Source organism: Trematomus bernacchii, unplaced genomic scaffold (assembly GCF_902827165.1).
Source record: "Trematomus bernacchii unplaced genomic scaffold, fTreBer1.1, whole genome shotgun sequence".
Lineage (NCBI taxonomy): Eukaryota > Metazoa > Chordata > Actinopteri > Perciformes > Nototheniidae > Trematomus > Trematomus bernacchii.
In genome coordinates, this window is record NW_022987720.1 from 416,367 (window position 1) to 437,023 (window position 20,657).

The 20,657-nt window shown below is 41.2% G+C and overlaps 1 protein-coding gene and 5 pseudogenes across 1 annotated transcript; all 6 read right to left on the reverse strand.

Annotated features, from left to right (window-relative positions):
- Positions 1–993: 993 nt before the first annotated feature.
- LOC117492719 lies at positions 994–2,102 on the reverse strand (annotated as a pseudogene).
- Positions 2,103–3,382: 1,280 nt separating this feature from the next.
- Positions 3,383–8,050, reverse strand: LOC117492720 (annotated as a pseudogene).
- Positions 8,009–8,521, reverse strand: LOC117493567 (C-C chemokine receptor type 2-like). The gene has a single exon (XM_034144194.1). It carries the CDS (start codon positions 8,496–8,498, stop codon positions 8,097–8,099), a length of 402 nt encoding a protein of 133 aa, XP_034000085.1. The 5' UTR covers positions 8,499–8,521; the 3' UTR covers positions 8,009–8,096.
- Positions 8,522–12,915: 4,394 nt separating this feature from the next.
- Positions 12,916–14,277, reverse strand: LOC117492721 (annotated as a pseudogene).
- Positions 14,278–16,781: 2,504 nt separating this feature from the next.
- On the reverse strand, positions 16,782–19,284 carry LOC117492723 (annotated as a pseudogene).
- On the reverse strand, positions 18,702–20,470 carry LOC117492725 (annotated as a pseudogene).
- Between the last annotated feature and the right edge of the window lie 187 nt (positions 20,471–20,657).

The window sequence follows — 20,657 nt, forward strand, 5'->3', positions numbered from 1 at the left end:
CTGTCACAGTCTGCTTTCTCACTCACCTATTTTCTGCATTAACATTCCTTAGTCACCTGGTAGTCACACCCTGTCTCTCTCTCTCACTCTGTTACACCCATCAGCTCCAGTAGTATATAGGCCCACTTCACTCTCACCTCAGTGCCAGATCGTACTTTGCAGCATGCCAGTCTTTCCAGCATTACTTCCCAGATTGCTCTCCCGGTTCCGACCCTGCCTGTCCCTGACCTGCCTGCCTCGCCTGATTCCTGACCCTGCCTGTACCCGGACTATTCTGCCACGCCTGCTCCCTGACCCGGTCTGTACCTGCGACTCCCGTCTTGCCTTCTCCTGGAACCCTCGCCTGTCCCCGACCAGCCCTTTGCCTACTACTTGCCTTTTCGTCTCCTACCAGTTATTGCCTTCAATAAAGCTGGTTACAGACTATCCCTGGTTTCCCCGTGTTTTGCATTTTGGTCCTCAGCTCGTTTGTGACAAAAACAGACAAGCATTTAGATGAAAAAGCATTTATTAAAAAAAGATGATAATGGTAAACACACAACATTCATTCAACAAAATATAAAGACTGAAACAAATGGAAGTGTGTCAGTGTGTGTTGATTGCGCGACATTAAGAGTGTGTGTGTTTGTGTGTGCAAGAGCAGGTGTCAGGTCAGAAAAAAACATCTGGGTAGTGATAAGCCATTTTGAACATTGTATTTCCACTCTGTGTGTCTTCAAAGACCAACACAAGTTACATGTATTCACATAAATAACTACTCAATAACATGACTGAACAGATATTACAACAGTAAAGCTCAGTGAACAACATTACACATTAAACCCAATCAATACATGAACATTTACAAAAGTAAAGCAGTCGTGTTCTTTGCCAATACCTGCTACAATAACAATAAATTATCTTGATTTTGCATTTTATTTTGTATCTTTTAACATCATAGAAGTTCTGCATTATGTAATATTATTTGAGATCATACTTAATCACGAGATTACATTACCCGAAATGCTTATCTTCTGCCTTACTAACAGTACTAATGTTCCCTTTTTTGCACACAGTGCACATATTTGTAAAAGCAAAAGCATAAAGGAATGGATTAAGGCAGCTAATCACAAATACCAGTCCTGAAACAACGTTCCAGCTTTTCAAGCAAGACTTCCAAAGGCCGTCATTTTTTTGCAGAATAGCTGCCACACCAAGTACGTTTGTGATATGATATGGCATCCATAGAACAAAAAAGGTCACAATGATACTTGTGATGAGCCGGGTCGTCTGTGGGTTGTTGAAGAAAGCTGCCTGGTTCACTTTTCTCTGGACACCGATGTATGAAAAGGCCACGACAGAAATTGAAACAAATCCTACGAGGCACTCTGACAGCAGCACAGCCACCAGCTGGGAAGCGGGAGCGTGGGAATCTGTGCATGTTGTCCCATGCTGTTCTTCGATCACCTGTCGGATCACTAAAGCAGGGATAGACAGGATCATGGTAACCAGCCAGAGGAGAACCAGCAGCCTCCTCCTGCCTGCCCGATCCAAGCAATTCTGCAGGTTCATCACCTGTAGGTAGCGTTGGAGACTCAGCACTGTCACTGTTAGCAGGCTAGAATAGATGCTGCAGAACATGAAATACGTGAGGAGCTTACAGGCCACCAGGCCGAGAGTCCAGCTGTCCAGTAAAGTGTAAATCCACAGAGGCAGGGGGAGCAGGCAGATCAGGTCTGATATGGCCAAATTCAGCATCAGACTCTGACTCAGACTGGATAGGTGCTGCCAGTTTGGTTTGAGGATGATCACAGCAATATTCCCAGGAACTCCCAGCAGGAAGCAGATGGACAGCACCACCGCTGTGACCAGACGGATGGAGGCCCAGGAGGTAGTAGATGGATGATCAGGAGTGGAGGAGATGTTAAATGGGACCAGAGAAGAGTTGAATTGTTCCATGCTGCAAACTTGCTGCTAGACAAGCTGAGTGTTGGGCAGCGAGTGAGATAATTGAGTGTTACACAGGATAAAGAGGACACATCTTAAGAGGAAATGCCAACGTACTTTATATTTAAATGCAAATTATTTTTTTCATGGCTTCATTATCTGACACATTTCCCCATATTCGGTTCCCTTAAAACAGCTTTCAGCCACGCACTTCTAATAGTTCATGAGTAATGACTGAGAGTGAATACTTTTGTATCAGCCTGTATTTTTCTTTAGGACATTCCTGCATATCATACATTTAGTTAATAATATCATACATTTAGTTAATATTTGTTCCCCTTTGAATAGGGAAAAAAATATAACCAATTGATGCGGTCTCATAAAATGTACTCATCTATAAATTAAGAAATGTATTTAACAATACAATTAATAACTCCAACCAACTATGACCATATTGATATCTTACCTAGGTTAAAGGATTTTACAGTGATCAATAATGGAGGTTGGCAGCATTCACTCTTGTACAACACAAATAACAGAGCAGCATATGGAATATAGAGCATTTATTATTAGATACAAAATTTTAAGCACACAAATATTTATGTAACAAAAGATAAAGTGAAGGAAACAAAAAAAAAGGAAGTGTGCGTGATAGTGTGTGTGTGTGTGTGTGTGTGTGTGTGTGTGTGTGTGTGTGTGTGTGTGTGTGTGTGTGTGTGTTGTCCTCCCTATGTGAGTTCCGTGTGCCTGAGCATAAACAAACGTGCCAGGTCAGAACAAAAATGTGGAGAGTTAATAAAGAGAATGTTAAAATGCATGCAATATCCTGTGTCTGTGTGAAATATAGCTACCAACAACTTAACAGTGTGGTGAGAGGCTACTCTAATATATGACCTAAAAAAGTACAACAATGAAACTCAGTGAACATCATTAAACATTAAACCCAACCAATACATTTACAAAAGAGAAGCTGTCCTGATTTTTCCATTGAATGTTGCAGATTGCTTTGTCCAGTAACAATGACACTACTGTGTAAAACATTCATACTTTGTATGCAAAATAAACTTCCAGATGATTTACTCGAATTAATCTTACAGACCACAAACATCATCTTTCAGTATGATGACAGTAATAATTTATATGTGGGTGCCTGTATCATTACCATCTTCATCTTTTAACTCTTTGCCTAACCAATTAAAACATATATTTTTGGAGAATCAGAGGAAAGACTATGTTAGCCTCACAATTGATCATAAAATAAATTCCAAACTGTGTATAATGTTAGAACTTTGGACTACTGTAAATCACCTTTTTTGAGTTTCACAGGTTAATGGGTATATTTTTTGTGTCTTCTTTTCATGTCAAAAAGTTCTGCATTATGTAATGGTATTTCAGATCATGCAAAATCAAGTAATTACACTACCTGAAACATTGAGCTACTGCATTATCAACAGCACTAATGTTCCCTTTCTCCGCACATAGTGCACATGTTTTTAGAAGCAAACGCATAAAGAAGTGGATTAAGGCTGCTGATCACAAGCACCAATGCTGAAACAGTGTACCAGCTGTCCATGCAAAACTTCAAAAATCTTTCATTTTTTAGTGAAATTGCTGCCACACCAAGTACATTTGTGATATGATATGGCATCCATAGAACAAAAAAGGTCACAATGATACTTGTGACCAGCCGGGTCGTCTGTGGGTTGTTGAAGAAAGCTGGTTCACTTTTCTGTGGAGACCGATGTATGAAAATGCCACGACAGAAATGGCAACAAACCCGGTCAGGGTCTCTGTCAGCATCACGGCCAACCCCAGAGAAGTAAAAATAAAACCTAAGTGCTACTTTTTTTGACTTATTGACAGGTGCACCACCTGTAGGTAGCGCTGGACACTCAGCAATGTCACCGAAAGCATAGAGGTTGCACAACATGAGATACGTGAGGAGACTACAGGCCACCAGGCCGAGAGTCCAGCTGTACAGTAAAGTGTAAATCCACAGAGGCAGGGGGAGCAGGCAGATCAGATCTGATATGGCCAAATTCAGCATCAGACTCTGGCTCAGACTGGACAGGTGCTGCCAGTTTGGTTTGAGGATGATCACAGCAATATTTCCAGGAACTCCTAGGAGGAAGCAAATTAAAAAAACGAACATAACTGCACAGACGTTAACTAATTGTGGAACAATTAAAGTTTGGTTAACTACACCCCCTGGATTGCTGCAGTCTTTCTGACAGAAGATTTAGGCCAGACTTGTATTCATCTTTTTTCACAACAACCAAAAATGACCACATCTTTATCATAACTAGGTTGATTTTGGAGTCATCAACAGTAGAGGTTGGCAGCATGCACTCTTGTACAATATCAATAACAGACCAGCATATACAGTAGATTAAAAAAGCATTTATTAAAAAAGATAATAATGGTAAACACACAAACGTTCTTTCAGCAAAATATCTACTCCTAAAAAAGAAAGCGTGTGTGTGTACACGTGCACGCAAGAGCATTCATCAGGTCGGAAAAAAAAACATGTGGGTAATGATGAGCCATTTTTAACTTTGTATTTCCTCTCTGTGTGTCTTTGAAGACCAACTCAAGGTACATACAAAACTATTCAATAACGTGACTTGAAAGAGACCAAAGCAATAAAGCTCACTTTCTAAAATTAAACCACATCAACATTAAGACTTTCGAACAACATCAAGCAGTCCTATTCTTAGCCAAATATGCTATAAAAACGATATAATATCTCGATTTCATATATAAAAAATGCTAAACGCTGTTATGTTATACTATCGAAAGTTCTCAGGACGCTGTTCTCAAGACAAAGATGAACATTGAATCTTAACATTAGCATTTAGTTTGCAAAGGAAACTTCCAGATGAATTACTCTAATTCATCTTTCAGTGTGATGACAGTAAGTACTGAGCCTTTGATGTGTGGGTGTGTTTATCATCACAATGTTCATCTTTCAACTCTTCGCCTGATTAAATAAAAAAATTAGGGCTGTCAAGTTAACGCGTTAATAACGCGTTAACGCAAAAAAAAATTAACGCCACTAATTATTTTAACGCGATTAACGCATGTGTATTTTTTGTCCTCGGCCGCCGTAGTTTCAGAGCGCATCGAGTTTAAAATACCATCGACAAGCTGATGCTGACAGCCCCGCTGATGCTGACAGCCCCGCTCCTACCGCCCGCTTGTGGCAGACCACACTTCCACGCTCACTGGCAGGCCCGGACTGGCCATCGGGAGGACCGGGAGGGAGTGTGTATGTGTGGCGCGACTCGCGCGAGCGAGGCACACCTTACGTGTTGTTGTTAGCATCTGGTGCTAGCTAGCTGCGCTAACGGATATAAGGAGCTGTTTCAATGACATTTCGCCGACAACTGCGCCGAGCACTTGACTTTATGCAGGTAGCCAGACAGTGGGACATTGTACGAAAAGTCAGCACACGCAACATGATTGCAGCTCCCGTTGGAGCATATATGCCTTGAGCTGCACATAGCTCCAACACACACACACACACACACACACACACACACACACACACACACACACACAATTATTGTATGAGAGAGGTTCCAGGTTGATTTGAAGCGAATATTTGTAATGTTCAGAGGTTGTTGTGTTTAATATTCATGAGAATATTTGTCATTGTTCAAATGATAATAAACAAACATATAAAGCATATTTGTTCACTCATATGTTGATAAGAGTATTAAAAACTTGAAAGATATCCCTCTAAGGTACATTTAGAACAGATAAAAAATGTGCGATTAATTTGCGATTAATCGCGATTAACTATGGACAATCATGTGATTAATCGCGATTAAATATTTTAATCGACTGACAGCCCTAAAAAAAATATATACTTTTTGGGAAGTCCAGGGAAGTCAATGGTTAACCTAACAATTGATCAAAGAATAAAACAAACTGCATATCAGCTGATATCTTTAGACTAACATATCTTTTTTTAAGATCCATGAGTTATTGTAAAATGATTTCTGTGCTTTCTTTTAACATCATACAAGTTCAGCATTTTGTACAGTTTTTTTGTGATCATGCAAAATCAAATGATTAGGCGTCCTATAATGTTGAGCTACTGCAGGGGTCGGCAACCTTTTTGATATGAAGTGCCATTAAAAAAAAAAATTGTTATCAGCGTGCCAACGATCGAGAATTATCAACGGGGGGGGGGGGGGGGGGGGGGTCGTTGAGGAGCTTGACGCTCGTGAACTATCAACAGGAGGGCGGGGGAGCCTCGCTGCGGGGAAGCAGTGTGTGGACCTGTCAGCGCAACTTACATGATACCGAATTTAACAAACACATTTAAATAATTGGTTTAAACGGCATAATAATAAGGACGATCGTCCGTTCTGTAATTCTCCAGAACACACATGTTATGCAGAGTGAGATGAGATCGCTGTCCCTTTAAGAGAGAGAGAGAGAGGGGTGTGGCGTGTGCATGTGTGTGTGTGTGTGTGTGGATGGTAGAGCGAGAGTGAGTGAGCGTGTGTATGTTTCTGGAAGTGAAACGAGGCAGCAGAAAAACAGAGGTCTGTGATGTATTTTGTGAAACAGAAGAACAGCTAAATAAATGCAACGGCCTCCCAAGAAGAGCTCGCCTCTCTCCAGTCATTTAAGCTAAAGTGGGTTATTGAACCTGAAGCTTGTTGCTTCTGCCCTCCTCGACTACGGTCTGGGAGCCGACAGGAAAGTTCAACACACAGATGGCCAGTCCGCCCCTTTGTAGCATATTATTTCAATGAGAGATGAGCAGATCGCCACTGGGCTTTCAACTAAAGACACAGCCACGCAAAAACTGCGGCATTTGTAAAGCTCCTTATGAGTACTGCAATTTGTGAAGTGCTTTCCTCTGTGGTGAAACGATCAGCCCTGCACAACGGAGGAAAGCGGCAGAAAGTCACCTGGAGTTAAAGAGAGCGGGGCTGCGCTGCGTGCATGGCTTCCTTCTGCAGGTAACGGGGAGACGCGCTCTGACGGCGGTCTCGTTCAGGATCCGAAAATACAATTTAAATATTGTGCACACTTATTCCACTTATTCCTAGTGTGCCACTGGTTACGGGGCCGCGTGCCAATGCTGGCACGCGTGCCAGGGGTTGCCGACCCCTGTTGTAGATGGTGGTCTGCAAAATGTGTACATGCCGTTTAAGGCCTGGTCATAGGAGAACCCAAACACATAATGTTCTTTAAAATGTTCATCAAAGCTGACAGGGAAGACTTGGCCTTGCAGGGAAGGAGCTACTTGAGTTCTGTGTGCCTGAGCACAAACATATCAGGTCAGAAAAACAAATACGGAGAGTTATCAAAGAGAATGGTTCATTTTCATTCAAAATCCTGCATCTGTGTGAAATATAGCTACAACAACTTCAAAGTCAAAGTCAACTTTAATGTCAATCTTCCAGTTTGTGTGTACAGACAGAGAGATTGAAATACTGTTTCCCACTATCCCGAATATAAAAACAATGTATATAGAATATAAAATATAAAAATATGTGTGCAAATATGTATGTATATACACAGTCAAAGACACATTTTTACATGTGCACACATTAAGACCTAAATAAAAACACAACAATCAATATATAATAACTTGACAGTTTGGTGAGAGGCTACTCTAATATCGGCATCTTTGCATAACCAACAGCACTAATGTTCCCTTTCTCCGCACAGAGTGCACATGTTTTTTTAAAGCAAAAGCATAAAGGAGGGGATTAAGGCAGCTATTCACAAATACCAATGCTCCAAAAATGCTCCAGCTGTTCAAGCAAAACTTCCATAGGCCGTCATTTTTTAGCAGAATAGCTGCCACAGCAAGTACGTTTGTGATGTAATACGGCATCCATAGGACAAAAAAGGTCACAATGATACTTGTGACCAGCCGGGTCGTCTGTGGGTTGTTGAAGAAAGCTGCCTGGTTCACTTTTCTCTGGACACCGATGTATGAAAAGGCCACAACAGAAATTGAAACAAATCCTACGAGGCACTCTGGCAGCAGCACGGCCACCAGCTGGGAAGGGGGAGCGTGGGAACCTGTGCAGGATGTCCTATGCTGGTCTTTGATCACCTGTCGGATCACTAAAGCAGGAATAGACAGGATCATGGTAACCAGCCAGAGCAGAACCAGAAGCCTCCTCTTTCCTACACGATCAAACATTTTCTGCAGGTGCACCACCTGTAGGTAGCGCTGGACACTCAGCAATGTCACCGAAAGCATAGAGGCTGCACAACATGAAATACGTGAGGAGCTTACAGGCCACCAGGCCGAGAGTCCAGCTGTACAGTAAAGTGTAAATCCACAGAGGCAGGGGTAGCAGGCAGATCAGATCTGATATGGCCAAATTCAGCATCAGACTCTGACTCAGACTGGACAGGTGCTGCCAGTTTGGTTTGAGGATGATCACAGCAATATTCCCAGGAACTCCCAGCAAGAAGCAGATGGACAGCACCACCGCTGGGACCAAACGGATGGAGACCCATGAGGCAGTAGATGGATGATCAGGAGTGGAGGAGATGCTGAAGGTGACCAGAGAAGAGTTGAATTTGTTCATGCTGCAAACTTGCTGGCAGACAAGATGAGTGTTGGGCACCGAGTGAGTGATAGCAACCCAGTCAGTCTTTTAAAGGAACAGAAAATCAGGAAATCGTTTTCACAACCACGCCTCCAGAGAAGTAAAAATAAAACCTAAGTGCTACTTTTGACTTATTTTCTATGTGTGTGTGTGTGTGTGTGTGTGTGTGTGTGTGTGTGTGTGTGTGTGTGTGTGTGTGTGTGTGTGTGTGTGTGTGTGTGTGTGTGTGTGTGTGTGTGTGTGTGGGGGCAATCTTGTTCATACCTCATCGATGTTCTTCACTCTATACTGATATTTGTGAACATACATTATCAAATGATTCAACTGTCTTTAAAGTATAGTGTCTGCTTTAACAACAGTATTGATGTTGTCTTTCTTGGCACATGTTTCTGGAAGCAAATGCATAAAGAAGTGGATTAAGGCAGCTATTGAAAAATACCAGTGCTGTAACAGGGTTCAAGTTGTACAAGCAAAACTTCTACAGGCCTTCAGTTTTTTTGGAAAATAGCTGCAACACCAAGCACATTTCTGGCTTGATACGGTATCCATAGGACAAAAAAGGTGAGAATGATACTTGTGATGAGCCGGGTCGTGGAGGAGATGTTTAAGGTGATCGCAGAGGTGTTCAGTTGTTCCATGCTGCAAACCTGCTGCTAGACAAGCTGAAAGTTGGGGACCGAGCGAGTAATGGCGACTCAGTCACTCTTTCAAAGTAACAATAAATCAGGAAACAAATGTCACCACTACACCCCCAGAGAAGTTAAAAATAACCTGAGCACTACTTTTGACTTACTTTCTATTTGTGTGTGTGTGTGTGTGTGTGTGTGTGTGTGTGTGTGTGTGTGTGTGTGTGTGTGTGTGTGTGTGTGTGTGTGTGATTTTGATGTGTTTTAAATATAACATCTAGTCAGTAGCAACATCAAACAACCCACAAAATACATTGGTCATACTGTAGGTGGAAATGTGTGTACATTTGCTCATTAGGCCTCTCATTCCAAAATCCTGTTACAACAAATGGACAACGTGGAATACCATACACTAGTGCTAATGTGCAAAGTAAACTGACAAAAATAGTGTTTTGAAAGACTAACAATCACCGAGCAGGATGATCAACATCTAAAAGTCTACATGGCAACCAGTTTACATCAATGTTGTAGATGGTGGTCTGCAAAATGTGTACATGCCGTTTAAGGCCTGGTCATAGGAGAACCCAAACACATAATGTTCTTTAAAAAGTTCATCAAAGCTGACAGGGAAGACTTGGCCTTGCAGGGAAGGAGCTCACCATCCAACGCAATGTAGTACTCATGGAGCTGTTTCTTGTGGTCCCAACTGCTAGGATGTAGGGTTGCCTCCACTGGACCAGAGTACTCCTGAGGGCTGGAGATGACTGTAAGATAACAATAAACACAAATATAACTACACTGTACATCATATTTTGATGGAAGGGTCAGACACTGACAAAAACCTTTGATAGCAAATCAGATCAGCTCGGCCATTACCATGAACAGAAGTCAAATGCAACAAATACATTAATGCAGCAGTAATATAAAACCTAAAAGCATCCCAAAAATAGTAAAACACTGACAATTTCACTGCACAATGAGTGCTTTTACTTGATACTTAAAGTACATTTACTGTAGCTGATTATACTCGCATACTTTTACTTAAGTCAGGTTTTAAGTGCAGGCCTTTTACTTATAGTATTTTCACAGGGTGTTATTTGTACTTTTACTAAACTTAAATCATATAAAAACTTCCTCTACAACTGGAATTGATCTATTGCACATGTACTGTACCAAATGTAGTGCAAAGTTAGACTTAACTGTTAACAGCATTATATCAGGCGGGAGGCGAGAGCTTCGAAATCATTCAATCTGAGTAACGTAAATTGGCGGTAGCTAAGCTAACAGCTGCTAACGTTAACGGTCTCATTATTTCAAAGGTGCCTGCAGACTAGAGTTGATTATGGATTAAAAAAACATTTATTCAAGGCCGCTGAGCCACTCCCGTAACGTTACCCCCTGTCAAATGATTGTAATAAGGAGCGGTTTGTCCCCTGAGTCAGCGTGAATGAAGCCTAACAATTAACACTAGAAAATGCATTTCCTGCTGAAAATCCGTGCGAATGCTGTGAACTGTGTACATTTGTTGCTGAATTTAGCTGAAAATGCAGAAAAAGCTGAATATTTTATTAGTTGAATGTTCTCTGTAGCTGCTTTTAGCTACAAAAACCAAGTAAGTGTGTTGCTGAACTTAGCGGAGAAATACGAAAAGTGAAATGATTTGAATCAAAATGGTTACAGCTCAAATGCATTGCAATGACTTTGAAAACTTGAAAGTGAAATGTTAAACTGGAAGAGTAGGAAAAATAGTGAAGAAGCTTAATATTTAAAAGAAAAGCTTTAAAAAGGGTATGAACCCACACAGCATTCGCACTAATTAGCTCAAGTCACGGGAGCGGCAGCTAAAATATCAAACAAATACATATTTCGTTGTCAGAATAACCTTAATCTCATTAACTACAGCTAACGTTACCACTACAATAACGTCACAAATATTCTACTTGCTAACGTTATCGTTTTTAGTTGTTTAGTTATACAAATTAAAACAAGAAGACAAATATGAATATTCAGAATTATTCACTTGGTGTCTATTTAACGTTACCGTCCTGCGGAGAAATGTTGACGTGTTCGATCCATGGATGTATAACGCAGCGTCCACACGGCGGCGTGCGTTGAAGGAAGCTTGCCGGTGAGCTTGTTTGAAACTCAACCAACAACCAATCACATGAATCTCCCGCCCCGGACACACAAGCACACGGTTTGATTGGCTAGAGCTTGTACTGGCATATGATTTGATTGGCTGGCGCTTCCGTCGAAGCTTCAAAAGTTGAACATTGCTCAACTTTTGAAGCGAGTAACGCGAGCAAAGCGAAGCAACGCTCCCACAATGCAGTTCGGCAAAGTGTGACGTCACCCCATTCAAAGTGAATGGGCAGAAGTGTTGAAGCTTCAACGCACGCCGCCGTGTGGACGGGCCGTAACGCAGCGTCCACACGGCGGCGTGCGTTGAAGCTTGCCGGTGAACTTGTCTGAAACTCGACCAACAACCAATCACATGAATCTCCCGCCCCGGACACACAAGCACGCGGTTTGATTGGCTAGAGCTTGTACTGGGATATGATTTGATTGGCTGACGCTTCCGCCGAAGCTTTAAATGTTGAACATTGCTCAACTTTTGAAGCGAGCAACACTCCCACAATGCAGTTCGGCAAAGCATGACGTCACTCCATTCAAAGTGAATGGGCAGAAGCGTTGAAGCTTCAACGCACGCCGCCGTGTGGACGGGCCGTAACTCTTGCATCAATCTGAAACAGTCACGGTCACGCTTTTCCTGGAGAATATTTTCAAAAAGTCGAGGGTCACGAGGCTGCATTAAACCAATGAGAAGGCGCGGCCTATCTGATGACGAATCGAAACCTAAGATCAGATGCGGACCAGACAGACTCAATGAAGATATATACTCTGAGGGAGTCCATCATCCCAGAATACACACTACACAAGTCAACACCAACACCACACCAAGAAATAACACCAAAGAGAGGTTCTGGTGCACTTTATGTCCATTCTACTCCAAAGTGTAAACATTTCTACTCTGGTCATCAGTACTCTGGGATTTTAACACTTTGGTATTTGCTGTGAAGGTATGTACATAAACAACTGTTCAATAACAGAACTTGAAAGAGACCAACAAAATAAAGCTCTGTTTGTAAGATTAAGCATTGAACACATCAACATTTAGACTTTCGAAAATAATTAAAGCAGTCCTATTTTGAGCCAAATATATAAAAACTATACAATATCTCGATTTCATATATTAAAAATGCCAAACAAGCCACTGGGTATGTTATACTATCAAAAGCTCTCAGGACGCTGTTCTCAAGGTGAAGATTAACATTGAATCTTAACATTAGCATTTAGTTTACAAAGGAAACTTCCAGATTAATTACTCTAATTCATCTTGATGACCACAAACATCATCTTTCAGTGTGATGACAGTAATAATTGAGCCTTTGATGTGTGGGTGTGTTTATCAATACAATGTTCATCTTTCGACTCTTCGCCTCACTATATAAAAAATATATACTTTTTCTGTAGTCCAGAGAAGTCAATGGTTAACCTAACAATTGATCAAAGAATAAAAATACACTGCATATGAGCTGATATCTTTGGACTAAAATATATTTGTTTAAGTTCCACAAGTTATTGTGAAATTATTTCTGTGCTTTCTTTTAACATCATAAAAGTTCAGCATTTTGTACAATTGTTTGTGATCATACTAAATAAAATGATTAGGCGCCTTGTAACGTTGACCTACTGCATTAAAAACAGTTTTAATTTTCCCTTTCTCTGCACCCAGAGCACATGTTTCTGCACATGTTTCTATAAGCAAAAGCATAAAGGAATGGATTCAGAGAGGAATTCACAAATACCAGTGATTTGACAAGGTTGTAGCTGTACAAGCAAAACTTCCATAGGCCTTGATTTTTGAGGGAAATAGCTGCAACACCAAGTACATTTGTGATGTGATATGGCATCCATAGGACAAAAAAGGCCACAGTGAGACTTATGATGAGCCGGGTCGTCTGTGGGTTGTTGAAGAAAGCTGCATGGTTCAGTTCAGTTTGCTGTGGTGGCCGATGTATGAAAATGCCACGACAGAAATTGCAACCAATCCCTCAAGACACTCTGTCAGCAGCATGGCAACCAGCTGGGACGGGAGAGAGTCAATATGTGTGCAGGATGTACCATACTGGTCTTTAGTGTCCTGTGGAACCACTAAAGCAGGGATAGACAGGATCATGGTAACCAGCCAGAGCAGAACCAGAAGCCTCCTCTTTCCTACACATTCGAAGATCTTCTGCAGGTGCACCACCTGTAGGTAGCGCTGCACACTCAGCACTGTCACAGTCAGTGTGCTAGAATAGACACAACAGTACATGATATACGTGAGGATCTTACATTCGGCTAGCAAGAGCGTGTTTACAATTGCAATCTTATACGGTAGTCTGCTACGTTTCGGTCATTCTTTTTAGCTTGCATAAAAACAATGTCTTCCCTAGCATCTCAAGCTCTAGGTAGCCTTGTTGTTTAGCTTTGTAGCATACATGCTAGGAAAGCCAAATATCTACTAACCACTGACTTCGTCGTGGTTCTTCCGTCGGTAGGAGAAACAGCTCAGATTTCCCCTCACATTTCAGGAAACAGGTCCTTGGCTTTGGCATGACTGGATCGATTGTGAACTGAACCAGAGCTTCCAACAGTAAATGTTAGGCTGGCAGAGGGTGCGGCCAGCGCCGCTGGGTGTGGCCATAGCTCTTCCGGATTGGTCCATTTTGTTCCGGGTACGGCATGACATAATGCCGTACCCGGAACGAAATGGAAGAATCAAATGGACAATGACGTATCTCCAACGAGGCGTTTTGGGGAGGTATTTTCTGCGTTAGAGTTTTACTCGCTACAGGGTGTACTTTGAGGGTTTGTGACTCTGCACACCGTTTACATGCATAACCTTCATAACACAGTAGTTATGGGTACTTTTTACTTAAGTACATTTCGAAGCCCATACTTCTTTACTTTTACTTGAGTAAAGAAGTTTAGTCAGTACTTCTACTTTTACCAGAGTATTTTTAAACACGAGTATCTCTACTTTTACTTGAGTAAATGATGTGTGTACTTTTGCCATCTCTGGACATGAGGTGAAAAGAGCCTGGACCATAACCTGCATCACCTTCATGGTCAGTTCAGGACGTGGAAAAGACAGAGTCAGTTGAGTGACATCTGCATAGCAGTGGAAGCAGAATCCATGCAAGAGAATAACAGAGCCAATTTAATTGATGTAAAGAAAAAGAGGGGACCCAGGACGAAGCCATGAGGGACACCAGTCATGAGTTGACAAGGTTCTGGCACACATCCTTTACAAGTTGCACTGTATATGCGCTCATATTTGTGGCCTTATACTGTATAGATATACTGCAACAAGGAAGACATGTTCGAACAGGATGTCAAAGGTAATGCATTTTCCACAAAATAATCCCAATGTAATTTGCATCCAACATCACTCATTACATTTAATTTTAATTTAATTTTAATTTTTGTATTTTATTATATATGTTGCATTGTTGGAGGAGCTCGGGTCATAAGAATGTCATTGCCTTTTCTACACTGTAGCTCAGGGGTACTCAAACTTTTTTATTAAAGGTCCACTTGTGAACTATATACAAGGTCACTGGTCCGGATCAATGCCAGTAAAGTCACCCCCCCCCCCCGGAGCGGAGCAACGAAACTGAAATTAAGAAAATGTTTCTTACGGCGCTCTATGCATGGGGCCCCCTTGAGGGGGTTTCCCGACATATTGTTGCAGTAAATTAAAGGGTGTTTCATGTTGTCGTTGCTGTGGACCTTCTTAATCTACCTTCTTTGGGGGCCCCCTTCTGGTCCAAGCACTTGCCTGCCTTGCCTGTCGGCAAACGGCGCCCCTGTAATATACACACACACACATTAAATACATACATACAGTATGATGGCTTGAACTATGGGAGAAATGGCACTGTTTGTCTGTAGCCAATGCCTTGAACCTCGGCAAAAAAGGCATTAGAAGCATTAGAAAGTCAAGGTAAACTTGCGGTCTGCAATGCGTGTCACGCTCGCGCACACAAGTAAATATATATGCACGTTCATTCTCACAATGCGTCAGACACAAGACGCGCGTACACAATGATGTACATTAATTTATCAGAATCATTATAAAAAAGAAAAAAAATTTAATTTTTTTTTTTAATAATGGGACACAGGGTTCGGTACGGATTGATTTGCAGTTTGGTCCGGATCCGGAGCCCAAAGGTTCTTCGACGAACTACCCATTGAAAGGGAAAGCAATAGTAATTAATGTAGTCGGATAAAATAAATTGAACTTTCTATTTCAAAATGTAAATAATGATTAAAATAATAACTACAACCACAAACGACAATATCACAAGCCTAACACAAAACCATTAATCATCGCCAAATTTCATTTAACACCCTTTCAAACTGTAAATATTGTATCAGACTACTGGTATACATGAAAAACTGCAGTAAATATACAAAGAATAGGCAATGAACATGTATTGCGTGTGCCAGGTGTGATCCATGTGGGGGGATGGGCACATAAGAGCGGGAAATGTATCAAATTGTTCTGTGTGTGTGTTTGTGTGTGCCAGGTGTGATTCACATGGGGGATGGCCACGTAAAACACATATAGTGTGTGTGTGTGTGTGTGTGTGTGTGTGTGTGTGTGTGTGTGTGTGTGTGTGTGTGTGTGTGTGTGTGTGTGTGTGTGTGTGTGTGGTGTGTGTGTGTGTGTGTGTGTGTGTGTGTGTGTGTGTGTGTGTGTGTGTGTGTGTGTGTGTGTGTGTGTGTGTGTGTGTGTTTTATCTGATCCGGATGGTTACTAATTCCTTTTCTTTATGGTGGTCATTTTTGACCGGGAACACCATGTGTTACAAAGTTGACTAAAGCATCCAAAATTAAATGAAAGTGTTGATCAACAATTTTATATGTTCAAATGTCTACTGTGAAGGATATCATAAAGCCTTAATGCAATCGAATGTAAAACAAAAAAGTTATAATTGATGAAAGTAGTAAATCGGTCAGATTTGACCCGAACACAACAGGAGGGTTAACTCAGTTGAAGGATTCAATAGTAGAGGTTAGCAGCATTCACTCTTGTACAACATCAAAAACAGACAAGCATTTAGATGAAAAAGCATTTATTAAAAAAAGATGATAATGGTAAACACACAACATTCATTCAACAAAATATAAAGACTGAAACAAATGGAAGTGTGTCAGTGTGTGTTGATTGCGCGACATTAAGAGTGTGTGTGTTTGTGTGTGCAAGAGCAGGTGTCAGGTCAGAAAAAAACATCTGGGTAGTGATAAGCCATTTTGAACATTGTATTTCCACTCTGTGTGTCTTCAAAGACCAACACAAGTTACATGTATTCACATAAATAACTACTCAATAACATGACTGAACAGATATTACAACAGTAAAGCTCAGTGAACAACATTACACATTAAACCCAATCAATACATGAACATTTACAAAAGTAAAGCAGTCGTGTTCTTTGTCAATACCTGCTACAATAACAATAAATTATCTTGATTTTGTATTTTAAGTTCTGCATTATGTAATATTATTTGAGATCATACTTAATCATGAGATTACATTACCCGAAATGCTTATCTTCTGCCTTACTAACTTTTTTTTTTTGCACACAGTGCACATATTTGTAAAAGCAAAAGCATAAAGGAATGGATTAAGGCAGCTAATCACAAATACCAGTCCTGAAACAACGTTCCAGCTTTTCAAGCAAGACTTCCAAAGGCCGTCATTTTTTTGCAGAATAGCTGCCACACCAAGTACGTTTGTGATATGATATGCCATCCATAGAACAAAAAAGGTCACAATGATACTTGTGATGAGCCGGGTCGTCTGTGGGTTGTTGAAGAAAGCTGCCTGGTTCACTTTTCTCTGGACACCGATGTATGAAAAGGCCACGACAGAAATTGAAACAAATCCTACGAGGCACTCTGACAGCAGCACAGCCACCAGCTGGGAAGCGGGAGCGGGGGAATCTGTGCATGTTGTCCCATGCTGTTCTTCGATCACCTGTCGGATCACTAAAGCAGGAATAGACAGGATCATGGTAACCAGCCAGAGGAGAACCAGCAGCCTCCTCCTGCCTGCCCGATCCAAGCAATTCTGCAGGTTCATCACCTGTAGGTAGCGTTGGAGACTCAGCACTGTCACTGTTAGCAGGCTAGAATAGATGCTGCAGAACATGAAATACGTGAGGAGCTTACAGGCCACCAGGCCGAGAGTCCAGCTGTCCAGTAAGGTGTAAATCCACAGAGGCAGGGGGAGCAGGCAGATCAGGTCTGATATGGCCAAATTCAGCATCAGACTCTGACTCAGACTGGACAGGTGCTGCCAGTTTGGTTTGAGGATGATCACAGCAATATTCCCAGGAACTCCCAGCAGGAAGCAGATGGACAGCACCACCGCTGTGACCAGACGGATGGAGGCCCAGGAGGCAGGAGATGGATGATCAGGAGTGGAGGAGATGTTAAATGGGACCAGAGAGGAGTTGAATTGTTCCATGCTGCAAACTTGCTGCTAGACAAGCTGAGTGTTGGGCAGCGAGTGAGATAATTGAGTGCTACACAGGATAAAGAGGACACATCTTAAGAGGAAATGCCAACGTACTTTATATTTAAATGCAAATTATTTTTTTCATGGCTTCATTATCTGACACATTTCCCCATATTCGGTTCCCTTAAAACAGCTTTCAGCCACGCACTTCTAATAGTTCATGAGTAATGACTGAGAGTGATTACTTTTGTATCAGCCTGTATTTTTCTTTAGGACATTCCTGCATATCATACATTTAGTTAATAATATCATACATTTAGTTAATATTTGTTCCCCTTTGAATAGGGAAAAAAATATAACCAATTGATGCAGTCTCATAAAATGTACTCATCTATAAATTAAGAAATGTATTTAACAATACAATTAATAACTCCAACCAACTATGACCATATTGATATCTTACCTAGGTTAAAGGATTTTACAGTGATCAATAATGGAGGTTGGCAGCATTCACTCTTGTACAACACAAATAACAGAGCAGCATATGGAATATAGAGCATTTATTATTAGATACAAAATTGTAAGCACACAAATATTTATGTAACAAAAGATAAAGTGAAGGAAACAAAAAAAAGGAAGTGTGCGTGATAGTGTGTGTGTGTGTGTGTGTGTGTGTGTGTGTGTGTGTGTGTGTGTGTGTGTGTGTGTGTGTGTGTGTGTGTGTGTGTGTGTGTGTGTGTGTGTGTGTGTGTGTGTGTGTGTGTGTGTGTGTGTGTGTGTGTGTGTGTGTGTGTGTGTGTGTGTGTGTGTGTGTGTGTGTGTGTGTGTGTGTGTGTGTGTGTGTTGTCCTCCCTATGTGAGTTCCGTGTGCCTGAGCATAAACAAACGTGCCAGGTCAGAACAAAAATGTGGAGAGTTAGTAAAGAGAATGTTAAAATGCATGCAATATCCTGTGTCTGTGTGAAATATAGCTACCAACAACTTAACAGTGTGGTGAGAGGCTACTCTAATATATGACCTAAAAAAGTACAACAATGAAACTCAGTGAACATCATTAAACATTAAACCCAACCAATACATTTACAAAAGAGAAGCTGTCCTGATTTTTCCATTGAATGTTGCAGATTGCTTTGTCCAGTAACAATGACACTACTGTGTAAAACATTCATACTTTGTATGCAAAATAAACTTCCAGATGATTTACTCGAATTAATCTTACAGACCACAAACATCATCTTTCAGTATGATGACAGTAATAATTGATATGTGGGTGCCTGTATCATTACCATCTTCATCTTTTAACTCTTTGCCTAACCAATTAAAACATATATTTTTGGAGAATCAGAGGAAAGACTATGTTAGCCTCACAATTGATCATAAAATAAATTCTAAACTGTGTATAATATTAGAACTTTGGACTAAATCACCTTTTTTGAGTTTCACAGGTTAATGGGTATATTTTTTGTGTCTTCTTTTCATGTCAAAAAGTTCTGCATTATGTAATGGTATTTCAGATCATGCAAAATCAAGTAATTACACTACCTGAAACATTGAGCTACTGCATTATCAACAGCACTAATGTTCCCTTTCTCCGCACATAGTGCACATGTTTTTAGAAGCAAACGCATAAAGAAGTGGATTAAAGCTGCTGATCACAAGCACCAATGCTGAAACAGTGTACCAGCTGTCCATGCAAAACTTCAAAAATCTTTCATTTTTTAGTGAAATTGCTGCCACACCAAGCACATTTGTGACATGATATGGCATCCATAGAACAAAAAAGGTCACAATGATACTTGTGACCAGCCGGGTCGTCTGTGGGTTGTTGAAGAAAGCTGCCTGGTTCACTTTTCTGTGGAGACCGATGTATGAAAATGCCACGACAGAAATGGCAACAAACCCGGTCAGGGTCTCTGTCAGCATCACGGCCACCTGCTGGGACTGGGAAGAGTACTGGAAGTGGCAGTCTGTCCCATGCTGGTCTTTGATCACCTGTCGGATCACTAAAGCAGGGATAGACAGGATCACGGTAACCAGCCAGAGCAGAACCAGAAGCCTCCTCTTTCCTACACGATCAAAAATGTTCTGCAGGTGCACCACCTGTAGGTAGCGCTGGACACTCAGCAATGTCACCGAAAGCAGGCTAGAATAGAGGCTGCAGTACATGAGATACGTGAGGAGCTTACAAGCCACCAGGCCGAGAGTCCAGCTGTACAGTAAAGTGTAAATCCACAGAGGCAGGGGGAGCAGGCAGATCAGGTCTGATATGGCCAAATTCAGCATCAGACTCTGGCTCAGACTGGACAGGTGCTGCCAGTTTGGTTTGAGGATGATCACAGCAATATTTCCAGGAACTCCCAGCAAGAAGCAGATGGACACCACCAACGCTGGGACCAAACGGATGGAGACCCATGAGGCAGTAGATGGATGATCAGGAGTGGATGAGATGTTGAAGGTGACCAGAGAGGAGTTGAATTCTTCCATGCTGCAAACTTGCTGCTAGACAAGCTGAAAGTTGGGCACTGAGTGAGTGATCGGAACTTTGTCAGACTTACACAGTAACAAGAACACAGGAAACAGTTTTCACCACAACACCTTAAGAGAAGTAAAACAAAAAATGCATATCTAGATATTATTCAACAGTAAAGACTCCACATATTTAAACAGTGTGTTCAAGTTAAAGCATTTAACACAAAATAATTACAAATAAATGGCCGGATCTCTGCAGATACAGACACCAGGGTCTGCATTGTTCTTTAAGATGTTCCTGTATAATAAATGTAATTCATATTAAAGTTACTTGGGGAACTACCCTTCGGAAAGAAAAATTGATAGCCAATTAATGTAGTTGAATAAAATATATCCAAATATCAATTTTTTTAATGTAAATACTGATTAAAATGATGATTACAACAAAACATTACCATATCACTAGCT

Excerpts from the sequence above, each read along its gene's own strand:
- LOC117493567 (XM_034144194.1), bottom strand. The coding sequence starts at position 8,498 with ATGAACAAATTCAACTCTTCTCTGGTCACCTTCAGCATCTCCTCCACT.